This window comes from Aythya fuligula, chromosome 4 (assembly GCF_009819795.1).
Source record: "Aythya fuligula isolate bAytFul2 chromosome 4, bAytFul2.pri, whole genome shotgun sequence".
Lineage (NCBI taxonomy): Eukaryota > Metazoa > Chordata > Aves > Anseriformes > Anatidae > Aythya > Aythya fuligula.
The window spans coordinates 45,943,835-45,970,972 of NC_045562.1; the positions used below are offsets into that span (position 1 = coordinate 45,943,835).

At 43.7% G+C, this 27,138-nt stretch overlaps 1 protein-coding gene across 1 annotated transcript in view; it reads right to left on the reverse strand.

Annotated features, from left to right (window-relative positions):
• Positions 1-11,089: 11,089 nt before the first annotated feature.
• CFAP299 (cilia and flagella associated protein 299) overlaps positions 11,090-27,138 on the reverse strand; it is a 134,191-nt gene continuing 118,142 nt past the window's right edge. Inside the window, exons 4-5 of the mRNA XM_032186317.1 lie at positions 13,804-13,933; positions 11,090-11,185 (exon numbers count right to left, since the gene is read on the reverse strand). Coding sequence (XP_032042208.1) covers positions 11,090-11,185; positions 13,804-13,933 — 226 coding nt within the window. The remainder of the gene's footprint in view (positions 11,186-13,803; positions 13,934-27,138) is intronic.

A 27,138-nucleotide genomic window follows, 5' to 3' on the forward strand; every position in this document is an offset into this window, starting at 1 on the left:
CCAACATGACCGCGTGCCACTGAAAACACCCTTTCCTCTTACAGATGCACTATTTCCAACCAGGAAGTGCACTCTGCTTTGGTAAAATAATCTCACAGATCAAATTCAATGGGTTATTTAGACAACGGTCAGTTTCCAGCTGCTTCTACAACTGTATAATAATGTGTTTTCATATAGCATTTATGGGACGGGAGGAGAAGTGGAAAGAAGTAATTTACAAGTGGATTGGGACAGTGATGTAACAGGCAAAGGATATACTATGATTAACGTCCATGCTCACCCAGCACAGTTAGGCTAAAGGCTCAGGTGAAAGGACCGTGCAAGCAGTACTGCAAAATGAGTGTGTGTGACACTGCAGGCATGCCAAATCTGAGTAGATTTGAGAGAGAACGGAAAGAGACGGAAAAAGACCCAACAGCAGTTAAAATGGACCACAAACATTAAGAATGAGACACAACTTCCAACTCGATCTTTCTCCAAATTCACCATTAATGAGTGATAGCTCAATGACTCCTGATCTCTGCATGGTTTTGGGTGGGGATATACTAATATACTTGACCTTGCTTTGCATCTTTTGGTTATGCCCCACTCCTAACTGACAGCACGACAGCCCTGAGTCAGCATTGACTTGCTGAGGCTCTGGTAGGAGGGGAGGGGGCAGGGAAGTCCCCTGAGGCACCATACAAGCAGGGGAGCTGCTCCTCCCAGCCCTGCCAGCTGCCCTTCCTGCAGGCAATCCTCCACCTGCTGCCTGAGCTCCACCGCTCAATGCTGCTTTTGGGGTGTGCTGAGGGGCAGATGAAGAACTTGCCTTCACTATGGTCTTCTGAAGGCCAGACCTGAGGTACAGATGTGCTGGGGGCAGTGGTTAACACACCTGCAGCCTGTCACAGAAGTGTTTTCATAGTGGATGAGATACTCCCTTGAGCAGTATTCCTGTCCCCATGAAACCCAGCAGGATGGTTTAACACTAATATCAGTATAAGCAGACTCCAGGCTTGTAATTCCATCATACTGCCTCATGCGTGCTAAAATTACTCTATAATTCTACTAATAATAAATATCAGGCTTACTGTACAGTACTTCAGCAATGTACTATGCCAAACCAGAGCTTACTCTGAATTGAAAGGACCATCTCTCTGGGATGGTTTCTTCTTCGTGGCCTCTCCAGTCAGTGAGCTTTCTGCCATGGCTGACCAGCAAGAAACCAGCTCATCCCAGCTGTCAAGGTCACTTTGCTGGCATGATTGCCTCAGAACTGGGAACAGTCTCAGTATTACTGTTTCTTACAGGACAGCATGCTACAGATGTCAGCTTGCACAGTGATGCTGCACTGAAAGGACCCTGTCTACGCAATGCCCTCAGCCCACACCAGTCTGCCCAAAAGGCTAGGAAGCATGTGGCCTACCGGTCCTCATCTAGCAAGTAAATCAAGTCTTGGCAGGAAAAAGCTGTGTTTAATTTAAAACTAAACAGCTCAGAACCACTGAGAGTGATTTCCTATCCATCTTGTTGCATTTTTTAAGCATGCATTAAACATGCACTCAGCACTCAACAGAAAATATTCATGGCTAGAAGCTCGCATTGCATACTCTTAGTTCACACAGCCGGTACAGTGCAAAGATACCGGGAAGTGCCAGCCTTCAGCGTAAGTCCAGGCATTGCACGAGTGGGATTAGATGGTTTTTCAAAGCTCCCCTGAACTGCGAAAGCAGAAGTGTGGGGTGACGTGCCAAAATCAGTCAGTGAACCTGCTACTTTCAGCCACTTAGGTACATCTGAAATTCAAATGGGGGACCATTGCAAATATATGCTATTATGAAGGGTGCATACTGGTGGAGACTGACACCTAACTGCAGGTGGCTGGTCTAGCTGGGTGTCCCCTTCTAACCGATGGAGGGAGAGGAACCTGAAGAGATGCTTCAGCTCACCCAACAGCAGACACTTGGTCAGCTGGTTTGCTGTCCATGCCAACGTGAAGATACTCTTGGAGTTTCACTGCTGTGACTTTCAACTTCAAAGCCATATTATTGAGCTAGATCGTGAGCCCCCTGGATAATTCTGTACCTTTTCCCTTCAGTGACAGCCATGTGGATACTTGGAAAAGACGCTCCGCAGATCAGTGCGCACTTTTGAAAAATATAGATCTTGGCACACAAACAACAGTCTCTGCATCTGAAAGCAGCATCCGAATTTGCTGATTGTGGGGGGAAATTCTTCTTTCATCAATTGATGAATATTCATCACTGCTGGTTTGCACACTTAATGGCCTTTGATGAGCTGGCAGAAGCTACCGTGCTATCCTGTCAGCCATGGTTTGTTTTCTTTCTCTCTATCAATGTTTATTGCTAAGATATGGATGTATTAAAACATTGAGAGGTAGGCAAAGGGATCTGGCAAAGTGGGAAAATGGTTTCCTTTAAAATGAAATATTTTGGTTTAAATAAATTGTGGTTGGTTAGTTTGGATTCTGACTACCTCCCATCTGAAATTCTCCACGGGCATCTTTTCAGCTCAGTTTCTTAAATAACATTTTACAAACAGCAATGAGGGCCATGGAAAGAACCTGTGGTTTGGTTTTCAGTAGATATTTTGACACTGGCGCTACTTCCAGAATGGAAATGTAGTTCTGCAGTTTTTCTTAATATATTTTGTGGCCTGAGTTCTGCTCCAAGTGAAGCAGATGGGTCTCTAGCCTGGTTGCACTGATGGGCCAAGTTTCATAGGGCCAATATACTATACTTAATTACACAATGATTACACATGTCAGCATTTACTGATATGGTTTTGCTACATTTCATTCTCTGACACAATTAGTACTAATTTTTAATTAAGGCAGCAATTTCTCCTGCTTCCAGATTAGCTCGCAGTTAAAAAAAGAACAAGTTAAATGTCTATCTTCCAAAAAGCAAACGGCGAGCCCCTTGAAAGAAACTCTGCTAGCTCTGCTTTGGAAAGAAGGAAGAAATATGAAGGCCATGGTGCTGCTCTGACATTTTAAACTTTTCTATAAAAAAGGCCAAATGAAAAGTTCAGATCTGAATCTCTTCCCAGAAAAATGGGCAAGTCCTGGCTCAGTTTCACCCTATGATGACCTCTAAGCAACCGATCCCCAAGTACTAGAAGCTAAGCACTGTTGCCTATCAGCATAAAGAAGCTCTCTAACAGCTGAACTGTGCTCTTGTATAGGAAAGACAGGGGACTGTCGGGGTGTGGGAGACAGAAGTCTCCTCCAGTACACCTGTCAGAACTCCATTGTCAAGAGGAGGTGCACCAACAGGTACTTTTTTGTTGACTGAACTGACAGTCTCAATTCAGTGTCTGGGGAAACATGGAACACGTCCTCTTGGGACATGTTTCTGGGCACATGAGGGAGAAAAACATGTCTGGGAACGGTCAGCATTGGATTTGCCGAGGGTGAGTCATGCCTGACCCACCTGATTGCTTTTTGTGATAAATTGACTGGATAAGGGGCACCAGTGGACAACATTTAGCTGACTTCAGCCAGGATTCTGCCACTGTCTCACAACAGTACTGTATTCAAGTTAGCGTACTACCACCTGGATGGGTGATAAAAACATTTGAACAACTGGGCTCAAGGGTCAGTGTTAATTGGACATACTCTACCTGGAGGTCAGTAATAGGTGGAGTACTGCAGAAGTCCACCTTAGGGCTCGATCCTGTGCTTCTCTGACACATCTCTTGGCAACGCATATGAGCCAAAAGCTGTTGTTTGCTTTGTGTCAATACACAAGCAAATCCTGAGGCCTTTTCTCTGGGCCAGATCCTCAGTGGACACAAACTACAGTGATTCACTCATTTCCACAATATATAGCCAAGATTCACTGTATTTTAGTAGCCATGCTTGAAAGACTGGCAGTTTTGTGCATGTGTGTTTTTTTTTTCCCTCCGAGACTCAACTGCTATTCCTTCACTGATTTAAGCTGCAATGATTTTCATCAAGTAAGCCTTTGACCTAGGAAGGGCAACAACTGTCAATAAGTTCTTCAGTTTAACACCTCCACTCTGCTCTCAGCTTTTCAGCTGCCTGCAGAACTGATCCCAGTTATGCCTGAAGAGAAGAAACTCAGAGTAATGGAGCACCTTAACTTGTCTGTCAATCTGGGTCCACCCGGCTAACAGGCACACTGATCGGCTCTTCACATTTTCTACTGATAGAGGCTCATCCATAGAGGCTCATTCAGAAGGCTAAGAAGGGTTAAAGAATGCTTTGGGCCTTGACGTTGATGCAACAGCAGTAAAAATGATTTGTGCAGAATGAGTCTGAACTTGGTGCAGAAACACTACGTATTTTGCATTTTTAATGGAGATGACTAAATGTGGTGTTAATTTCTTATTTTTCTCCCTCCCCCTTTTTTTCTGTCTTGGTTTGCCAAACGTAGCAGCTCAATGGCATAATCATCAAAGCAACAGAGTGGAATAAAAGCTTACCTGCCTTTCCTGTGTTTATAAAAACAAGGCAAACATTTCAGTATGATATACTGACAGGCTCCAAATCTCAAAACACTGTCCAACTTCCTAAATCACTTCTTCTGGAATATCCAAATAAACTCATCTGCCTTTCTGCACAGAACACAAATCATTCTGGTACAAATGTACAGATCAGGTCTTAGTCAGTCTGGAGGGCAGGTCTCTACAAAAAACAGCTGTAGGGGCATGAAAAGCTACAGAACATGCAGGCAGACAAAAAGAATAACCATCACCACATGGGACAAATTCTGCGCACACACTGGTGTGATTATGAAGTGACTCCATCCTATCCAGCATGGTCACTCTAGACTTCCATCTGTGGAGCTGAGATAGCCATTTGGACAGCTACAGGTAATCTAGTACTATTTTTTTTTCTTACCCTGCTCCCCAGTCAGAAAAAACTGGGAAGACGTGAAGGGGTCAAATAATGCTGCTCCAGAAGTAGGCACCGAACGCCAGCTGGTGCGTGTAAGCTTGCGTCTACAGATGCACTTGCAGACAGACATCTGAGGCAGAATCGAGTTGAAACTATGTGAAATGCTGGCTATGCATAAGACAGCCTGACTTCCTTTTTCTTCCCTTTAGTAATTACAGAAGTTACTTGCCTTTCAGTTGGGCAGGACTGGACTTTCCAAGCTGATCACCCACTTGTGCTTGTTCTACCTATGGTACTACAGAAAGGGAGGGTCAGTGCATGCTTCTCATTTGCTCTCTCCTGCATTGCTGAGGACTACAGCAGGTTATCTACAGCAGGTTATCTACATGTGTCAATCAGCCTTCCGAGCTACAGCTCTGTTCCAGTGTGCAGATCCTGCTCCTTCCCTGCTGGGCCTTGGCAGCTCTTTGCTACCGCAACTCCAATCTGATCCACCATGGAGACTCTGGTGTGCGCTTCATACACATTACTGTACAGTAGCTGAACTTGTAAGCAACCTAGCCTATTTATTCCTTAGCCCCAGGCACCTCGTAGGCCTCAATCTTAATTAACTTTATTTAAATGATGAGCAACTTTTGTGCCACTGTCAGAGCCAACCTCACCATCCCCCAGCAGCCCCTTTCAAAAGTGCTGTTTAAAACCTCCACCAAAAACGTCCAGGTTCCCACCTTTTCAGAGCTTGCCATGTAACGCACATACCTGGTAACTTCACAGTTATTTGTTCCCTCCGCACAAGCATTCGGAAGTCCCGGGGAAGAGGAAACCACAAATACTCTTTCTGGGGGAAATGAAATAATTACATATTTGCATAACAAAGTGATATTAGCAAAATCTGTTCTGCATGTGAAGGCCAATCCCACATTTGCGTTTATTAGTTGCCTGGCTTTCAGGCTTCCCAGAATTTACTTACAAAAGCAGTTTCCACTGCTGTGGCTCCTACATCCACTTCTCCTCAGTGTCATCTGGTGAATAGCCCCTGCAGCTTCACCTCAGCTTGCTCACACCAGCCCTCTGCACCATCTGTTTGCCTCTCTCAGGTGGGCTCCTGCCACCACGTCCGTGGGTCAGTGACACCAGCTTTGCTCCCAGCAGCATGTGTCCAACCCCCCTAAGCCAGCCCCACTCTTAATAAACCCAGAAGGTCTGACTAAGGTGCTCCCTCTGTGCCCCAAAAGCCATCACTCTGCAGCAGCCTTGTCTCTTTTCACTGGATTTGGTCCATGACCCAGTCAGCAGACTCCACTGCTGTCAGCTCTGATGGACTCACTGATCCCAAGCCAAATCATTCCCCTACATCCCCTATACGCACGTTTCCATGTGCAATGCCATAAAGTTCGTAACCAGCGCAGGAGAACACTAAACAGCACATCAGCAAGCTGTGTTTGGAACTGCACTACACCAACTGCAAAATGACAAACTGTCTCTCCTTTCTTTAACTGGGGAACAACGTGGTGCTCTCTCCCATTACGCCTCCTAGCTCTTGGTCTTAGAGATGCGTACCAAAGAAATCATCTTTCTCTAGGCAGTGTCATTGGGAGAAACTTTAACCAAAGCACTCCTGTGTACAGCCATTACATATATCCATTTTGCTCGCTTTTTTATGCTCTCTAGGCTGGGTGTTTGCTCAGGTGGCCAGCATCAGCCTTCCCGTTGGAGGTGCCTTCCCAGCATAATTTCTTCTCTAGGGCCCGGAGATCACATGTTTCTCTCATCACAGAGAACTTCTGCTGTGGGATCTATAATAACTCTGCTTGGAGTCGAGCTGAAATAAAACATGCCTCAAGCGAACAATAGCCAAATAACAAGAATGATGTTTTTTCTTCTTGTAAAGAGCATGTACTGCACACAGGGCTAATCTGCATGGCTTCAGTACATTCAGCACCTGTGTTTTTGTTTTCTTTGCAGTGGGAACAGTGGCTTGGCCTGCACTGCTTGTCCCTGCCTGCCTCGCAGAGAATTGCCCAAAGGTTTTATTCATTTTTAATCTGATTTCTTTTCTGTACGTGGGGAGTTGGAGTTAATGGAGGATTTTCCCCTACAACTTCTTTCACTGATGGCCAAAAGGAGAACAGCTAACAAACAAGTTGTATGCTCCTTGGAGGTCTTGTTGTTCTTTACGTGAGATAGGGGTCAGCTACTGAGGTGGTACTGGCATCATCTGTTTCCTTCTTTCAGCTGTGAAGAGACAACTGGATTGGCAAGACTGCAGCTGGAATCACGAATTTCAGAGTTCAGGCAGTGCCACTGCATTTTCAGATACCTTATTAAATAGCCATAAAATTTAAGTGTGGGGCTTAACTACCTGCATTGCTTGGGTTCCTCATACAGTTGGCCTTCCATGAAACCACTTTTGGTCTGAGAATGAAAAGCTGCTGAGGCCTCTCCACACCAAACTCAACAGACTTTCATTTAACGTAATACAAGACATTTCCAACTATGTCAAACCATGCTGTTGTTATAGTTTAAGGGCAACAAACTTCAGATCTTGGTTTAAAATGACATTTCAAAGCACAGTATTTAATACTAAATAATAGCCCTTCCTGCGATTCTGTCTGTAGCTCAGGATGGAGCTGTTCATCACCAATCTCTATTTTTCAGCTTCACTTTAATATCCAGAATAACAACAACAAAAATGTTACGAACCTGCAAAGAAGACCAAAGATCCATGCTCTACATAAAAAGAACAGGGCTACAATTTTGGCAGGGGGGATAAAGCAATATAAAAGAATCCAAAACATATACAGGCTAATAGTATCTGTTGTCCATTAACTCATTTATGGAGTTTAAACATGCTTGAAAAAAAACACACATTGGTATAAAGCCCTGAGTTCAGTGGGTCCTTTGCAAGGATGCACTTTCTCATCAATGCCTAAAATCAGTTATCTTATGGCAGCGTGCCCACTCTGTCCCTGCAGTAAATGTCATGATCAGCAATGATACAGGGTTTCTTTTCAGAACAAAATACAGAAATTTCCAGTCCCCTTGCATTTATAGCAGGCAATAATTTCAGGCTGGACAGTTTGTATTTGTTTCTGCTGAAGAGTCACAGAGCATAGGAGCATATTCAGGGAGCTTTCATGTGGTTATCAGTCCTTGGAAAGCTTTCCTCTTGATTACCATGTGTTTGGCATGTCCACTTTGCAATGTGTCTACCCAAAGTTGAACAGTGACAAGATGCTGGGAAAACCACCACTGTCATTTTAGGGAAACTGCACTTAGCTGGTTTTAGGCACTATTCTGTTTGTCTAAGGAAATGAACCTTTTCTTTAAAAACACAAGCCAGACTACAGAAGTGTTTGGGGACACATTTTCACTTACAGCAGAGGCTAGGTTCAGTCCTTCGGACTGGCAAAGGACTATGACACGTAATTCACGAGCTTTCATTTGTGATAATGCTCTGGGGTCCTGTGTTTTGAACATCAGAAGAGACAGGACACCAGGAGGTTAGCTCACAGGCAAGGATGGCTGGGAAGAAATCTAATGAGTTTACCGAGCAGTTGGTAATTCTGTAAGCTCAATGAGTGTTATTCTTCTTTATCAGACACTACAGTTTAACTTTTGTCTCAAAAGAGGTTTATCACTCCAGTCAGAAATTGCATGAAATTACAATTCCAAAGCACCAATCGCAAAAGATGAGGCTTCATATATCTTTACAGCCTTCCAGTTACCCATCTTTAAGGATATACAGTCCACTGCTGTATTCACTGGCCTGAAAACACATAAAGCCCATTTGGTCGTAATTCCCTTCCTTTTTCCTACAGATGTACACAGCACTCTGTTAGACTCCTGGTTCTTCAACAGGATCAATAATATTAACCAATAAGATACAAACAAAGGAAGTTTAATACATGGAAACAACTTCTAAAGTCAAAAAAATTCTTCTGCTATGTTTTACGTCACTAATTCTTTCCCCCTTTTTTTATATTACTACTATTATGACACTGAGATAATGCTCTCGAAACTCCAGGGACCACTTTCCAACTGAGGTTTTTAAAAATCATGTTGAAAACTGATTAGATTGAGGAAAATAATGGCAGTTCATTTGTTGAGAAGAATTAAAAATATAATTTTCTACCAATTGTCCCTTCTATCAGTCTTCACAATGAGCATTTCTTCCTCTCCAGTGTTCAAGAAAGGCAAAAACTAATATTTTCAGAATGACTCAGGCTCTCTAATTTAGTCTCGTGAAAAACAGATCCCAAATTCTAAGCCGTGCTATCAAGGCAATTTTGCTTTAATGCTATGAAAATATTTAGTAAGTCAATCTCTAGCCCTTCCCTTGAGCTGCCTCAAGATACAGGGGCTGCAAATCAAGACTGAGGCAACCACAGAGCCTAGTTTTCCGATGCAATGCAAGGAATGATGGACATCTTCATGTTTGGTACTGTTAAATGAAGAAAACACCTAGAAGCACCAAGGTCAGAAGTCTGCCCTAACAGAGCATGGTATTCCCTCTAAAGATGTACGTCTCCCATACACAGTCCTCCCCAAAACCAGAGTTACCCAAGTCTTGGATTTTTGTCTTTCCATCACCAGCGCTGGGAAGAGACACAATTTGTCTTTGCCTGTTTGCTCTCCCAGCAGCCTTTTCCCTTGGTGTATTTCCAGTGCCTCTGATGTGTAGGGCTGCAGTGGGTGCCCGCCGCGGGCAGGGAACCTTCTCCTGCTGGCATCTGCTTCGTCTACACTAGGGGGCTCTGCTGACCCGGCGATGGAGGCAGAGGCCGAGGCCCCGTGGTGGAGGCGAGGCCCAAAACCTTGAGCAGCCTCGCCATGCTCCCGGAGCTTCGTCTGCAACCCCACTGCGGTTCAGAGACGAGCACACCAACCTCCAGCCTGTCCGGGTGCTACGGGACGGAGCGCTCTGTGTAAAAGCAAGACGTTACAGTAAAAGATTTTATTATATTTGGGAAATGGCAGAAGTTCATAACATTGAAAGTTTTATGGGAACGAAAACAAGGCTTCTAAGTCTCTCCCAAATTATTGCAGCTTTGAAGTAACAACTTTCACTTTGTAATTGTTGGAACACTCCCTTCTCCTTGCAGTAAAGGGATATTTAATGCGCCAACTGCTAAGACCAAGGCTCTCAGCCTTTTCCAAAGGGAACATGCTTGTGATGAGGCTGGTAGATAAACCCCACCCTATGGTAAGCCTAGCAGCATTGCTACCATCTTTTTTTCTTGTCTGATTCCCTCCCTTGTCCTTTTCACAAAAAGTGAAAAGTGCTAAGGCCAGCAAAGATGATGAAAATCATCCAGTCCCTCAAACAACGTCCAGGGAATTTTATCCAGCCCCTTTCTGCCTTTGTTTCCTCTGCTTTCACCTCCACATCCTTCTTCTTTTCTCTGTAATTATTTCTTTTGTTTCCTGCAAGTTCTTTCTGCCACTTAGCTTTGTGCCATTTTCCAGTAAGAAGACTTGAACCACATTGGTGGTTCTACCAGCTGGGTCATGTAAGTATGGGCAACGTACCCAAGTGCCCTGGGAAGGTAGGAGAGTCCCTTGGGCCATTACACTGCTGCCTGAACTTCTGGCAAGCTGGTACTAGAACAGTAGCAAGAGCAGGAATGGATGAAAAGTGGCCTTCAAGGAACCACTCATCAAAGTGCTGCAGATTTCTTTATATTTACCAGTCCAGTGGAGTGATTTCCCTCCACTACCATGTGAATGACTTGGTCCATATTTAATGGTGTTAGCTGCTCGACACAAATCCAGGTCTGCCTGAAAAAGAGACTCCCAGGAGGAATTTAAAATACCTTATTGTTGGAGAACTACAGGACAGTAGCTTCTTCTTTACTCCAGGAAAGAATGCAGCACCTCCATCTGTCCTGGTCACCCTGCAGCCTCAGTAGCAGTGGGAACGTTGGCTCCAAATCTATCTTCCCTCTAGGTGATTCTGCAATTCACACACCCTGTGGGACTTCACACAGGGCAAGCAAGGGAGCCAGATACATGGACTATACAGCAGTGTGGAGTCTTCTTTCCATGTTACTTCCCTTGAGCTAGGCAAAAAACAACACTAAACCAGCACAAAAATCCCATTCCTTCCCCTAAACACAAGGCAAAGGTCTTTCTGTTTATTTTTATTTTTTTTTAACCTGTTTATTTTTCTTCCAAATGACTTTAAAGTAGCTAAAGGAATCACTGGGAGGAAAAGAGACCTTAGGGTTCTCTTCCAACGATATGGTCGTAGATAACCATGTGGAGATAGAGATTTGTTTTAACAGGTGTCCGTGTTGTGTTGTCTCCTGGGTAGACCTGAAACAGAGAATATTACAGAGAGGCAGTCAGAAGAGTCAAGGCATATTTCTGTCATTTCATCAGTCTGCTTGTTCCCTTGGAACATAAAGTTCAATAAGTGCAACTAGGCTTGAGGATGGGGATTTCTCAATGGAAATTGATGTTCAGGTGCTAGACAGTCTTATTTCTCTCTCTTGCACTGGCTTGCATCAGAAGCAGTGTGGCCAGCAGGGCTAGGGAAGTGATTGTCCCCCTGTACTCAGCTCTGGTGAGGCCGCACCTCGAGTACTGTGTTCAGTTTTGGGCCCCTCGCTACAAGAAGGACATCGAGGTGCTTGAGCGGGTGCAGAGAAGGGCGACGAAGCTGGTGAGGGGCCTGGAGAACAAGTCCTACGAGGAGCGGCTGAGGGAGCTGGGCTTGTTCAGCCTGGAGAAAAGGAGGCTCAGGGGTGACCTTATCGCTCTTTTTAGGTACCTCAAGGGAGGCTGTAGCGAGGTGGGGGTTGGCCTGTTCTCCCACGTGCCTGGTGACAGGACGAGGGGGAATGGGCTGAAGTTGCGCTAGGGGAGGTTTAGGTTGGATGTTAGGAAGAACTTATTTACTGAAAGGGTTGTGAGGCATTGGGATGGGCTGCCCAGGGAAGTGGTTGGGTCACCATCCCTGGAGGTCTTCACAAGACATTAAAAGACATTTAGATGTAGAGCTTAGTGATATGGTTTAGTGGAGGACTTTTTAGTGTTAGGTCAGAGGTTGGTCTAGATGATCTTGGAGGTCTCCTCCAACCTAGATGATTCTGTGAAAGAGAGTAATAGAGTTCTTTTAGCTACGTGCAACTAGGAACAACTGGACCATCATCTGTTTGGTCAAAGAGAAAGTCCAGTTGCAAAGATCAGGCAGCTGGCACTAAGTCTGGTCAAGCTGAAACCAGCACAAGAGAGAAGTCCTACTCATTTCAGTTTGTCCTGCACTTTGTCAAAAGCTTTGTCTGCTTAAGCAAGTACTAAAGAAGCGCCAAAACCAGATGGATCTCTAAGGCAGTCACAGGTTCGTGCCATGCAACCTGTGGGGGACACAATGTACACACACAAATGCTTCCTAGCCTGGCTGTTGGCATGCGAGGATCTTTCACATAGACAGTCAAGAGCTGCTTATTTGTTACAGATGTTCTGCAGCTGCAGGAAGTTAGATTGGTGGCCCACTTTCAATGCAACCAAACACATTTTTAGGTATGCATTTTTGAATTTCTAGCAAACCAATGCACTTATTCTGAAATGCATATAATTTGATATTTTGTACTGTTACTATTCATATGCGACCATCTTTCATGGGAAGCACATCAAAGAAACCATCATCCTAGGATCTGTTCTGTACAAACCCAAACAAATTATTGCCCAGCTTAGTTCATGTTGGTTTTGAGAGTAACCAAATCCTGGGTGTGTTTGTCACATTCAATCTACAGTCCAAAAACTTCAGTTGTAAAGTTTAAAGAAGTGCAGTTAGCACCAAAGAACACAGACGGTTTCTTACAGAAGGAAGTTGTCTATAGTGATACTACCCATTCAGCTCTCAACAGAAAAGATACAAGTAAGTGTCATGATTTGATCAGTTTTCACCTATGGCTGAGAAAGGGATGTCTGGGTATGACTTCAGCATGTGAGAGCATTTGCTTTGTTTGTATTCAACTGTGACAATCTCAGTCTGCTACAAGAACAAAATAAATGGGACCACTTTCCTCAGGACTTCCCAAATCTTTTGTATTAAGGAAGAAGAGTAATGATGGTTCATACTGGGAATTCTGCTGGCTTCCATTCACCTCTGTGAAAGTGCTGGTGTGCAAGATGGCCCGTGCTTCAACTGATTCTGCTTTCTGGATTTGCTGGTGTTCAGAGGGCCCTGCCAGGATTTGGGATATTACAGGTGCTGCAAGCTGCAGCTTTTGTTTCAGAGCAGCTCCATTTTTATTTACTTTTACCCGCCTGCAGGCACTCTTCATAACAGAGGTTTGATTTTTAAGAGGAGGTTAATATAGGGACCACCAGCCCCAGTTTGCTTTGCCAACATTTTAACAGCTTTTCCCTTCAGCTAGAGGCATGTGTGACCCTCTGAGTAAAACACAGTGTCTTCTCACACCAGACGTACCTGCTGATATAATTCCATGCTCCAGTCCTCACATCTTCCAACCAGTCCTGCTTTTCCTCCTCTGTCTGCTCACTCTCCCAATGTTTCCCCCCTCCGTAGCACTTCCAGGCAAGGCACTTAATAGAACACAGCCCCAGTGTGCAGCCTACCCTGGCAGTGATGGCAACACTTTGTAGTTCTGATTGGAAGAAAGGCCAAGGTAAGGGAGAAGGTAGAAGAGAAACCCAGCTTTGAAGACATTTCACTTGTACAAGTCAGTTTAACTTCTGGTTTCCTTTACAAGGGAAAGACCTACTCAGTCATAAACACGGTAAGTGGAGGTTATCCTTACAGGGACCAAAGCAGCTGTGTTAACAAGGGGAATAGCATGTCTGGGTAAGCCTGAAATATTAGCTGCATATTGATAAAGAAACTATTTGCAATCAGACTCAACAGTTTAGCAGTCAAACTCCATTGCATAAGGGAAATCCAGAATACTGCAAAAAAAGACATTTACCTTGGGATTTACATTTATTATTTTCCCATCCATTTTGTTCTTGAAGAGTAGTCCACAGGCATTTTCTGCAATCACTTCGTAATTTGGGCTGGGGTTTGAAGAGACGACATTTTTATTCCAGTTGTAAAAGCTGTGAAAATGCGAAATAGAAATGCTGTAGTTTTAAGGGATGTCATTCTTCCCACTTAAAGGACAGATTCTGACCTCCTCATTCACGTTGAGTAGTTACTGATTCCACAACAGCCCCTCTGAAAGCCAAACAGATTTACTGAGGAGTACAAGTCTACTGAATATTAGAAAACCTGTCCAAATGTTGCCCTATGTATCTGATCTCTGGCAAACCAAAACTGAGGCCCCTAGCTGTCTCCTCATCTATTCAGTACTAGTGTTACTAAAAGATTCAGCGCCTGGGTTATACCTAGAGGGAAGTGGTAGTGCTTGAGAACTACTACTGTGACGGAAACAGCTCTGGAGACCACCTGAAAGTGCTTCCCGGACCACCACAGATCTGCAAACCAGATGTGGAAACCGACAGTTTCCCCTTTGGATCTCGCTGTAACTCTCTTGCTGCCTTACTGTTTTTCTTTCTCTTGTTTTTAATGTAATTCTGGTAGTCAAGTTTGTGGATGTCTCCTCATGGGCCAGATATGGCAGGATGAGCTGACCTGCAGTTCCCCAGGGAAAATCCCTGCTCCCCAAAGAGCTGTGGGTGTCAGTCTGTGATTGATTCCAGAGCAAACCACTCCATCAGAAGGACTGGGTCTCTAGCTTCTGACATGTCCAGTGCTAAACACAGAGTAGGAAGGAAACATCAGTTCACTATGTCAAATACAAAACGGACACGAAATTACTTCAGCAGCTAATTGGCCTTAGTTATAGGTTGGAGGTGCTGGAAGTCCACAGGACTTCTCTCAGTTTTGAGTGCTGACTTCTCCAACTTTTTATCTCCTGGCCTCAGCCCTTTTGAGTTTTGTACTTGGCACCCACCCAACTAACAGGCTGAAATTCACACATTCATTGCTATTGCTTATTTCTATATATATTTTTTTAAATCTCAGATGTAACTGCAGATTGCATGATGTGATGCTGCTGCTACTCATCCCTCACTGAGATACCCATTTGATCACTGAAATGGCACATTACCTTTCTGCTAGTGGTCAGAGACGTGTGTCTTTCGCAAAAGGAGGTGGAGATGGGAATAAATCAGGAAATCTCTCTGGGTATAGGGAGGATTTAAAAAACTTAGAATATTCAGTGCCTTTTATTCTAGTGCCTTCTGCAAGAATATTCCATTCCAGCTAGAGAGAGCTTTAAAAGTGCCTTGAATTCTTCCTCACTCTGAAAGACTGTAAAAAGGTAGGCCTCACTGTTACATATAACGCTGAGCCTTTTTACATCCTGAATACCTCGGGTAGGAACAGACCAATGTACAATGACATGGAGAGGAATTTACAGCACCCTTGTGGAATTCATCCTGGCATCAGTGAAGTCAGGGGTTGATTTGCCACTGAAGTCAATGGCCCTGGATTACAGCCAGGTAATGTAAAATGGACTTTGAGGTGTGCTCAGCACAAAGCTATGTCCTTGAGGCAGTAGGTTAATGCAAGTAGGAGCTGCCCTCTGGAACTCTGTGCAGCCTAACACTTGGATGTCTGCAAAAAATGAACAAAAGGTGGGTGGATGTAATTCGTGTTCAGCTTGGTGGTAATAACTGTTTTGCTTTAACACAGTAGTTGGTCAAATTAGTTCATTCTCTATATAATTATTTTATGTTCTCGAGTCCCCACGTTAAGTAGTTAGATTTTTTCACTGTGTAAATCTAAGATTATGGAAAGAATTATATACAAATTATTTGTGAAAATTCTTTTCTCTCTCTACTCAGTTACATCATTTCATCCATGCATCTTTTCCCTGTCTCCCCCAGGACACAACTCTGTTAATAAGACCAATTGCACAAATAGAGATTGTTCTGCTGGAAAACCACTACCAGATTAGGAAGGATTTGCTGTACATTAGCTAAGGAGGTGGGGGGAAATGTCTCTCTGCAAAGACTTCCCCACAGTCATTAAAATGAAATTAAATGTCTGAAGGAGGAAATAGTCAATTAGCTACCAGATAATAACTTCCTGCATTTTGCCAAGTTTCCAACACTACTCCTACAATACTTCCACATTTAAGTCACTGGGAACTTTGGATGTCCACTGAAAACAAGGTCAGGGCTCAGACAGGCTGTGTGCTGGGGAATAAATGTCTAACACAAACAGTTTTGTTGGGGACTTTTGCACAATGATGAATTAGTTTCTGTCATGTGCTTAGATGTTCAAGAGGAACCCACTGGCCATCGGCAAAGTGAGGTGGAACCCCCAGAACTCGGTACTGATGAGAAAGAGAATGGGGCAATGCCCTGCAAAACTCTCTGGCTGCCCCTCCCACACATACGCATGTGGCAGTGCTGCACCCTGCACCGCCTGGCATTCCTGTGTCCTCTAAAACAAAGAGCAACAGATAACCTGGAGGCTGCTGCTATGAGGAAGACTTTGGAGATGTCTGGCCACAGACAGGAATTTCCCCCTACATTCCTTTACTCAGGTTCTTCACTGAGAAGTGACGCAAGTGATGACATCAAGATTCAAGTAATCCTTGCACCCAGCTTCAGCTGGAAAGATGTTAAGGGCTACTGCTGCTAGAGGGCAGCATTGCAGGAAGGTCAAAGCAATACGTGAAAGATGGAAATGCATCTAGCCAGGAGATCAGAAGAATTTTGATCAGAGGAACAAGGGATTGGAGAAGGCTCCTCTGGAGCAGCCTCTCCCCTGCCAGTTAATGTTGTGGCGAAATTTGGTCGTCAGAATCAATGCATTCTACCAGGAGGATGTTGCAATAAAAGGAGAGTGGAAATAGGGAGCTAGGCAATCTCATCTCATCCTTATTTCTTTCTGTAGAATAAATTCTAAACAAGCTTCAGTAGGAAGCTCTATTTATGAGTTGCTATAATTCCAATCTAACCAAACTGATTTTAGTAGCAGAACTACATGTGGCTTTAAATATTTAAATTATCCTCAGATGAAAACATGGTATCAGATGAACAGGATCAAATGCCAAAGACAAAATTTGCAGTGTGCATTTTTTCTATTACTATTTTGTTTGATTTCCATGTGTTTTGGAACAAATGTAGCAGTTCTCAGCACGGTACTTAAGCATGTGGAGTATGAAAGACTTAACAGTGCCCACAGTCCAGCTGCAAGAAGAATGTATCTTTTTTTTTCTTTTTTTTTTTTTAAACAATGACTTGTCAGTGCAGTGGTATAGAACAAGTAGCACACTGTTTGGGAATACAGACAAATATGCAAGCCTTTTTTTGTTTTGTTTTGTTTTTTTCATTCATCAGCTAATTTCTGGTCTGAGCAGATTTTCATTCTGCAGACAGGCAAATGCCCTCCCAAAACACAAGAATATGAATACAGGTTTTTGTATCCTTAAAGTTATCCTTCGGGTACCAAGATGGCAGCACATCAAACCACATGGTGCTTACACAATGTCTTTCATCCAAAAATCTCTGGGTCCTTCTGTAAACACGCATTAAACCACTTGACATTCTTGCGAGATGTAAGGCAGGCTTTATTACAGCTCATCAGTGGCTGGGGGAGCCAGGGCACAGCAAACAGCGGAGATTCTTCCCTGGGACACGTGTGCTGAAGGCAGAGCGGTGAGGAACCTCAGGTGCCAGCCCTAGCCAGGAGATGGGATGCTTTGGTGGGAGTCCTGTGGCCGCTCACATTCAGGGAGCTGCCCAACTGCTTTCCTACAGCCAAATCCCAGGCAAGAAAAGGTTCCCTTTTTCTCCCCTTAGTCTGTAGTGGGAAACCAGCTGTGATGTTAAAAGGACTTACACAGCCTTATTCTAGGGGTGGAAGTGCAATGCTTGGTGCATCAGGCCTGGACAGACTGGAGAGGGTTTTAGACACAGAACAGAGTGAGGGTTGCCAATCACCATCTGACCAAAAGAAGAGGTGTGTATCTCCAGGGTAAGTGCTTTGTTGTCCCAGCTTAGTATTTACTATTTAAATCAGCAAACTCAGGGAGCGAGAACATAGTGCAAAGGTGTTTATGTCTGTGTTGGCCCACCTTTGATCCCATGGGGTTAAGTTATACTACCCAGCTCTTTCTTCCCCTCAGGATAAGGATTGGTTCCTTGATTCAGTTCTCTACTTTTCTCTTCCCACCCACACATACACTAAGATAAAACCATTCCCTATAGCAGACTGGGACTTCAGTCAAAAACTAATTATAAACAATGATGGCTCAACAGCTTTTTTCAGTTTGTGGTTCTACGAATTTGCGATGCAAACTATCTGGCTCCAGACCCCCTCCTGGTAATTTACAGACCAGCTCTCTGTAGTTGGGCAGCAGCAGAAGGCTGCAGACAAGGGTGATAGGGGGATGCAGGACAACAAAGAAGAGCAGAAATAGAAATAAAACAAGGCAGCAGCTCCTTTATCCTGACATCCTCCTCCTTTCTGCCCTCCAGAAGGAGTGCACTGCTAATCTTCCCAGTAAGGCTGAAAACTGGCATCCTGCATGGTGCTAAACACGACAAAATAGCAACATACTTGGATAGGACTTGGGCTGTCCGTCCTTCCAGAGCTTTCTGGTGTGAACAAGGTCAATGCCTCAGTGGGACATGACTCCACACCAACCATGGTTTTGTAATAAGATGCATGTCACAGACCCCTGGTTACACAAGAACAAGCTACTTTTTCCACCTAAGAAATTTTAAGATGCCCAATATTGCTTTCCCTTTTCATCTCGAAGCAGCTTGGATTGAAATAATTGCATTTACCAAACAATTGCTGAGGTAGGGTGAAATTTATTATAGTACTTTGGGAAACCAAGGCAGTTTGATTTGTCCACAGCTACTGTGCACAGCAGCTAGTTTTGGTGGTTTCTTTTCCTGCTGACATGCTATATTGTCAGTACTGGATTAAAACCTGCTAACACTTAGCTAAACTCACATGGCCAATCTTCCAACCTGGTTGTATGTCCGGAGTTACTCCAGTGAACTCTTGTATTCAATTGGAGAAACAAAGGTCTGGTCTGTAGGACCTGTTCATGCCTTGGTTTCCTTCTGCTCTGCCTGCAGTTACAAAGCAGCAGTCACCACAGCAGATACTGTCTGACAAGTCCTGTTTATGCTACTGGCACAGGAGGTAACGGGGTCCTCTGCCTCTAATCTGTGACAGGCTCCCCTGCTCAGAACTGCTATGCCAGAAAGAATCCTTTTGGCCTTGCCTTTAGCCATGCAGTTCCCTGCATCTCATTACTGGCCTTGGCAAACAGCCCCATCAGCACTGGGGGCAGCAGGTATCTTGGTTCCAGGGGTGAGCACCGTGCCAGTCGGCGCTGACCTAGCAGAGGTGCAGCTTCTGGACAGCTCCTGCAGCAGCGCTCTGCTGCCAGCGCCAGCACCTTCTCCCTGCAGGTCCCAAACACATCCTCACCCTCCAACCTTTCCCAGGCAGCAGCAGCAACCCTGCAATCCCACTCAGCAGAGGCCAGCGGCTCACCCGGTGTGTTCAACCATCCAGTGCACCCCTGTGGGTCACTGGGATCACATCTACTCCATGTCAAGGAAGCTTATGAATAGCAAGAGTTTGAAAATGTCTCACAGAGCTTGACTCCCCTTTTCTACCGCATGGCGTAAAAAACATGATTTCTTTCCTGATCCTGACCTGATGCCGCGAAATCAGTGCTGTGAGGACATGCAGCCAGCCAAGCACTCTGCACAGGAGACCCTGCCATATGAGCGATGATGAACATTAAGCACAGGGAATATGAGGAGGTTTCCATGGGGCACACAGACTGGCTTTGGGGCTGCTTTCATTTAACACTGTCGGTGGTATGCTGGAGCAGCTTTGAGATCTCAAGGCTTCAGAGCTCCTCTTGGCCCTGTAACCCCTAGATCCTACCCGCTCCTTCTGATAAGCCATCTGGCTGCTCCACCTCCCATATGGGATCTGCCCCTAAAACTGCTCAATTTTCCCTGCATAAGGGGGGAAGGAGTGTGATATGCACGACAATGAGCACCTGCAGCTTCCACTGATCCCATTTGTAAGAACTGCCTCTCAGCAGCCTGTCAGTCATCTCTGATGAGCCGATGAGCATACCATGAAAAGCAATGGACTGAAGGGAGGTGGAGATAAATGCAAGGTGGATACTAAGAGGTGTGCACTGTTGGCAAGATTCACTGAACTATAAACCTGCTTTGCCCTGGAAACCTACACCCAGGCTGGACTAGAGCATAATACAAATCTTAACCCAAGAGTTATGCTGGATGCAGTTCAGAGTTGCACAGGAATTGGCAATTCAAAGCTGTGCCGTTAGAGACTGGCAAGTAAAGAGCTCACAAAAGCATTGGGCAAAAGGATTCTAGAAGAGAAACCTCTCCAAAGTCATGAGTTTTCTTGACTTGAAACAACTGAAGCCCTGTATGAGATGATTCTGCAACAAGCAGGCTAAATCCACTTCCCTACAAAAAAAGGCAGACACTTTTGAGGAGGGAGGAAAGAGGGAGAAAGGCCTTTCAAACACTTTTGACTGGCAAACCAACTCAACTAAGATGGCACATTATCACGTACGCCAAGGCCATACTATGGCTTATCATGGCTTGGCATGTTTCTCAGTCAGAAGAGCAGCAACATAAAGAGGACTTGGAAAGCAATTCTGTTACACAAGAGTTAGATGCCAAAAGCCAAAAAGATACCACAGCCAAAAGATGCTATCATCCCACAATTCAAATTTTCAGCCTTTTTCTTGACAGAATAAGAAGAACCCCTAATCTTCATATGAAATAGTCATTTTATATTGGAGAACACAACTATGTTCTCAGCTACAGCCAGTACATACCTCTTCTGCCTGTGCTCCTCAGCAGCTGCTGCACAGTCCATCTTGTTAGTCTGTCTGCCAGCATCTAAGGCAGTTACATTTTCATCTTCTGTTTCACACACGTGCACGTACTCACAGCCACAAATGCTGAACACTGTGCTGCACAAAGCCTGCTCATCAGATAAGTTTTCTTCTGCTCATGAATTATCTATGAATCAAAGATGATTTCAAATATGTGTAACACGGATGGAACACATGATACATCTACTCTATCTACAAACACTCCCCCCCCACCATGGGTATCGTACATACAGCAATGGGATCCAGATGATATTCCCGTGCATCTCTGCTATCTTGCAACCTGCCCACTCTATCCTGTCATCCTGTTATGCCGCAAGCCATTGCACTTCACCTTCTATCAAATGTAGAGGTTTGATAAATTTCAGTCCTTATAGTTTGCATGCATCAGGTTTGCTCCCTCAGAAGGATGTCATTAAAGTCACCAAAATCCTGACTGGTACATGAACTTTTCATTTCCAAATTCTTCCCAAACACTCCTCATCTCTGGGTACAACTGTTCTTTCTGGGACCTGAACAAGTGCAAAGAAATGTTTCTACATTCAGCTGTGAACACAAGGACACTATGTTTGCTTCCAGGACAAGAAATACGGATTTTAACAATTTGTCATTGATAAGACAGAGCATATCATTGCCTAAATGTACTTCTGAGTGCAAAATATTTCCTTTCCTTTGTTGAGTTTGGACTGACAAGTAGAAGTAGGAAATGAAACGAGAGATCACTACCTACATTTTAAAAGTCATGAAAATAACCCAGAGACTATGTCACTGCCTTTCTGGGATGACCTGTGGAATTCAGATGCTGTTTCAGAACTCGGAAATGGTTTCCTCAAACTCTGGCAGAACTTCCACTGACAACTGTTCCTGCATGTATCTATAACATACCTCCAGACACTGGACTGCTGCCATACACTGGAGTTTAAAGAAGTGATTCTCCCAGGCTGTATACTGCTATATTCTTCTGTGCAAATAGGTAACATAACCAAACCAAAAACCAACCAAAAAGTCTTTCCTCAGACAGAAAACATGAGCTGCATTGGAACCCATTAGCTGTGTAGCTCCATCTCTTAAACTCATTCCCAATTCTGAGAGTCCTGAGTCTCACAAGTCCAAGCAGAGGCTTGCAAGGCTGATATCTTTTTCTTCACCACTGACAACAGGGGCTTTTTCTACCTCTGTGTCCCAAGTATGCAATGCCCCACCTCCAGCAGCAGCCTACAGCAGGGCCATAGCCATCAGCCTGCTCAGCTTACAATAAGCAGCCTTTAGTGCTGGCAGGAAGGCACAGGTGGCTGTGGGGCACGATGGTCCAAACCGAAGCATGCCTGGTGCCTGAGCTGCACTCAGGTCATCCTTTCTGTAACGCACCCTGGCTCGCTGTCACTGGCATCACACTCCAACGTGTAGGTCCAGGAGCTATCGCTTTCAGTAGATGTTAGCAGACATCCCCAGCATTGGAGCACTTCAAAATATTTCTGGTAGCCAAGATGTTTTACAAGAAATCTGCTCAGTACTCACAGCATTGTTTGAACTTCAGCTGCATATGGATTTTGCATTTCAGGATGAAGGCTAGGAAAAAGAAAAGAAATAAAAGCAATGAAAGGAGAAGAAATTCAAGTCCTCAGGGTTATAGGCTCAATCCCAAGAAATGATGAAACTACTGTCAGATCCAGAAGCTGTGCAGTAATCACTCGGAATTTATTATCTTATTAGTTTTCTCCATCTTTAAAAGAATAAAACCTCCCAACACATTAGGATTTATGGCCAAAGAAAAGAAAAAGCTTTATCTTGAAGCTACAACGAAGAAGATAAAAAAGAGGCATGTAATTGTTGAAAGAACAACAGGATGAATAGCTTATACATATTGTGCAATTAATAATCACTGAAGGCCTGTTGGAAGTTGCATATAACTGACAGATCAACATACAAAACCCAAGTCCTTGTTCTTCTGTGTACCAGTAACAGTGATTGCATTAAAGTCAGCCACCCAGGAAAGTTTTTTTTTCTTCTTTTTTTTTTTCCTAATATGCCTTTTCAAAACATTTTGAGATGGGAGCAAAAAAGACACCAAGCACCACCATATAAGAATATCTGTCATAAAAGTTTCTCTCGTAGACAGTCCTTAGTGTCAAACAGAACACAAACAAAAAAACAACGTATGCAAAACATGCACGCATGGGTCACTCTGTCCCACTTCCTCACCATGTGCTGTGGCCAGCTGAGGTTCTGAAGGTGGCTCTGGAGAACAAGGGACTTCAATTTCATTCACTATGGACTTCGTGAATCCAGTTCCTCACCACGGTAGACACAGGAGTACCTAATTACCAGCAGTGAGATGGCAGAAGTGATAACAATCTTTCTCAGCAAATAATCAAGTTTAAGGGAAAGGTTTGGACTAATTATCTGAGGTGAATTTCTAAGGCTGACATAGAAATGATGAACGTTTCACAGTTGAACATTTGTCTGATTGTCACGTAGGTTCACTTACAAGCTTTCATCTTCCCTTAACGAAAAGCCGGAGTATGATGAACAACTGAAGCCTTGTTCCATCATTCAGCTAGTTTCTTCAGGTGCCAAAGATGCAGGTAAATGCCAAGACAGATTTCCAAAGCCTGACAATTTCTTGCCTGATGGTTTCTTGTAGTAGGTGGTGTGCACCGCAGGGAGCTTCCATGGGGTTTTGAAAATCCCCCATGGCACCTGTCTTCCTCAATAACACTTCTAAGAACAGCACCTTTAGATGTATGCCCAAATTGCACCGAAAACAATACTTAAGTGCTTTGTAGAATCAGAGTCATGATAAGCCAAGATGCGCAGGAAAGTCTGGAGGAACTAAATAACAACTAGACAGGAAGGCGAGCTAGAGAAGTAAATGTCAAATTATTATTGCATATCGATTCGGATACATGCATTTGTGGAGCTGGGCCAGCTACTCCAACGTTTTCCCTTTTGAAGGAAGCAGGTTTAACATCCATAAATTACCTTCTTGATCAAAGTTTGATTAAGCATCTGAGAAGAAATGATGGATTTTTCGAAAGGCATGTATTCAAAGCATGCTTAATATATGCATGTATCTCTGTCTTTCTTCCTGTGGTTTCTTTCAAAGGGTCTTCTTCCTTTCCAACTGTAATCTCCTTAGGCAAAAAGTTGAGTCCCGAAAGAATTCATCTATAAAACCATGTGCTAAAACTTCTAATTATCAGCCGAACTGATGAAAAATAATACTCTTATGAAAAATCAATGCTTTTTCCACCCCCCTAGTATTTTAGTTTAGTGGTGTGAGGTAAAGCCAGGGGAGACAGCCAACCTTCAAGGCTTGGGAAGCATTCTTTCCTCCTTCCCAGGCCTCACTAATACAAACCCTTTGAAATCCCAGTGGCCTGGGGACCAAAGGAAACCTCAGAGCAACTCATCTGATGAATGAGGCTGCAGTTTCCAAGTGACCTGGTGACATCCAGATGCACCTTCACTGCCAGCACTGGACAACGGCATGCTGAAGATCCCAGCCCTCAAGGAGAGTTCGGTTCCCCTCACACCTCAGTCCAGAAGACTGAAATCGCTGGGGGCAGCTCAGGCACTGGGGAGGTGGGGCACCGGCTGTGCTGCTGCTTTCTGCAAGCTGCTGCATAACAAGTCTCATATCTTCCAAACTTGGACAACTACATACACATTCTGAATACAGTTCTTTAGGCACCTTTTCAAAATATTGCTCTACAATTGCCTTCTGCATCCCCTTCTACCTTTCTGCCATTCCCTCAGGACTTTATCTGCATCCCAGTGACCTCAGCTTTTAAACACGCAGCAACAGGAGAGCTTAGAATGCATCACTAATTTCAATCATAATGAGTAGCAAAAATGCCAGCTTTTCAGGAAAGGGCAAACCTGCCTTGAGGAAAAAGCTCTTTGGGAGAGTCACTCCTAAGCTGATGAGATCCAAAGGGCTGTTATGAAACACAGCCTGAGAAAAGCTCTGGATTACAAACCCTGGCTTCAGGATGCAAAAATTGCTGCAGATTGCTGGGACGTGGGTTTTGCAGTTTCCAGCTCGCCAATACTAGTTAAGTGATGATTTTTGCCAGGATTCAGTTGGACAAAAGCACCCAGGGTGCTGCTAAATCTGGGGACAGTTACTAACAGCCAGTAATGTAAAAACTTTTTTTTTTTTTTTTTTTAAAGCACTACTTATTTAGTTACCTAAAAAACAAGGTTTAACTTCAGGCACCTCACTCTTGCCAACGCCAGCTGTTGTATGATCAGTTAAGTCTCTTACAGTTGAATGTTTGGTACAGAAAAAGGCACTGTCTGGTTTATTTGCTGCTAAAGGTTTAATAAAACTCATTACTAAATGAGTTTTCACTCATTTCCACTATTGGTGTGATACACATCAACATACAGTTTGAGTGGCTCAAATCAGCTTAATGATTGAGAACAGATTTTTTTTTTTTTTAAGCGTTTACAAAACACATTACTATTGATCTGGGAATCTGACACAATTAATTTAAATGTACGTTTAGCAACAGAGCAAAGAGATGACAGGGCATCAGGCAGATCAGGCAGGCAACCTTTATATTTCAGTGCAAACAAGGCGGCAGAGCTGTGATACGAATAAAGCAAAATGGCATACAGAGTATTCACATTCCTTATCTCTTCTCCACAATAGAGCCATAGCTTGTAATCTGACTGCAAAGCCCAAGCACATGAGACACACATGTAGAACTAGATAGTCAAATGCTGTCATCTACTGTCACATTAAAATGAGAAACAGTCTATAACCAGAACCTCTTTGAAATCTGGAGGGATAAAAAGGATGTAGGCCCCAGTTCCCAAAACTACATTAAACACATTGAATACAATGGGACTACACAGCGCACTGCAAGCTGTGCATATGCTTGGGTCAGAAAAACCATTCCAGGAAGAGGCTGTATGAATTGGAAGAGGGTGTACGTGTTCCAATAGGCAGCGAGAGAAGGAAAAAGAGGCTCAAGCTGCAAGAGAACTTCATGTGTTTGAAGGCTGCCGGGTACGTGAATAAACAGGGCAAGCAGTCTGAAAGCATCTGCTGGGTCTTGCAGGTGAGGGGACAGATCACGGATCTGATGTGATGGAGGGAGGGAGCCAATAAAAAGAGCCACAGAGTGAGTGAGCTGGCCTTGGTAACTGTTACTCACATTAGCTGCAAACCACCCGAGGTTATTTGAATCACAGGAAACGAACAAAGAAAGTACAAGTCCTTACAAAGAATGAGAGCACATTCTCCCAACAGGATAAAACCAATACTTTTGACTACTGAGGCTAAACTTTTCAAATCTGTTCCAAAAAAGACATCTTAGATAAACACCTGACAGCATGAATGTTACACATTTCTCTAAGGTTTGAGGAATCAGATACCCAGAAGGTGTATGCTTAACAAGGTAGTTTCAAAGACTGCATAATCCTCAGCTCCTTAAAAAACAGGCCTACTGAACAAGCTAAAGCAGTGAGAATCACTCCTTGCTCACCTTCAATATGCAGATGTAGAGAGGATATTACTGCCATACTACAGGTAAAGAAGAACCACAACAACCTCCTCAGAAAGCTACATCTTAGAAGCAATGTTTTTCTTGCTTATATTCACAAACAGCTTACCTTTCTACTCACAGAGCACAGAAGGGGTGTGCTTGACTCTTTTTGCATACATCCATCAAAATGTAGGAATACACAGGATTGAGAGTATCATAATACTGAAAGTCTGAAACTACAGAAATCATTCAATACAAAAAGAACAGTGGCGCTAGATGGCTAAGATGCCCTAAATCCTACACAACTTTAATTGGACATTGCTATATGACTGTGTTGACTTTCAAAATCATTTACTGCTTAATTTCACTACATTTCTGACAGAGCATCAGCTTGGAACTCTGTAAAATCATATCTTTTACAGGAGATATTCACCCTAGAATAAGACATCAGAAGATAATCACAAGTTATAACAAAAAAAATCAACTTCAGTTTCCAGTTTTGCTTCAGTTTGAAGCAATTTGCTTCAAAAACCTGCTGTGGCTGATAGCATCAAGTTGGCTTGTGTTGAGGCTGTACACCTAATCCCCCTGAAATCAAGGGGACATCTTCTCCCAGGGCTGCTGTGCTGCACAGCTCCTCATTAAGGTCTGACACAACTTCAAGAGATGATGGAGAGTTCTTTCCCTACAGTCTCTTGCATACTGCTGATGCTTACAGTTTCCTGAAACACAAAACTTTAAACATATTTTTTTGAAAAATAAAATGGCAATTATCATCATAAATGGCTACTAATGCTCATAAAAAAAAAAAAAAAAGAAAAAAAAAAGAACAATTTAACTGATGGATATGGGAGACTAGCTCTGTTTCCTCATCAGT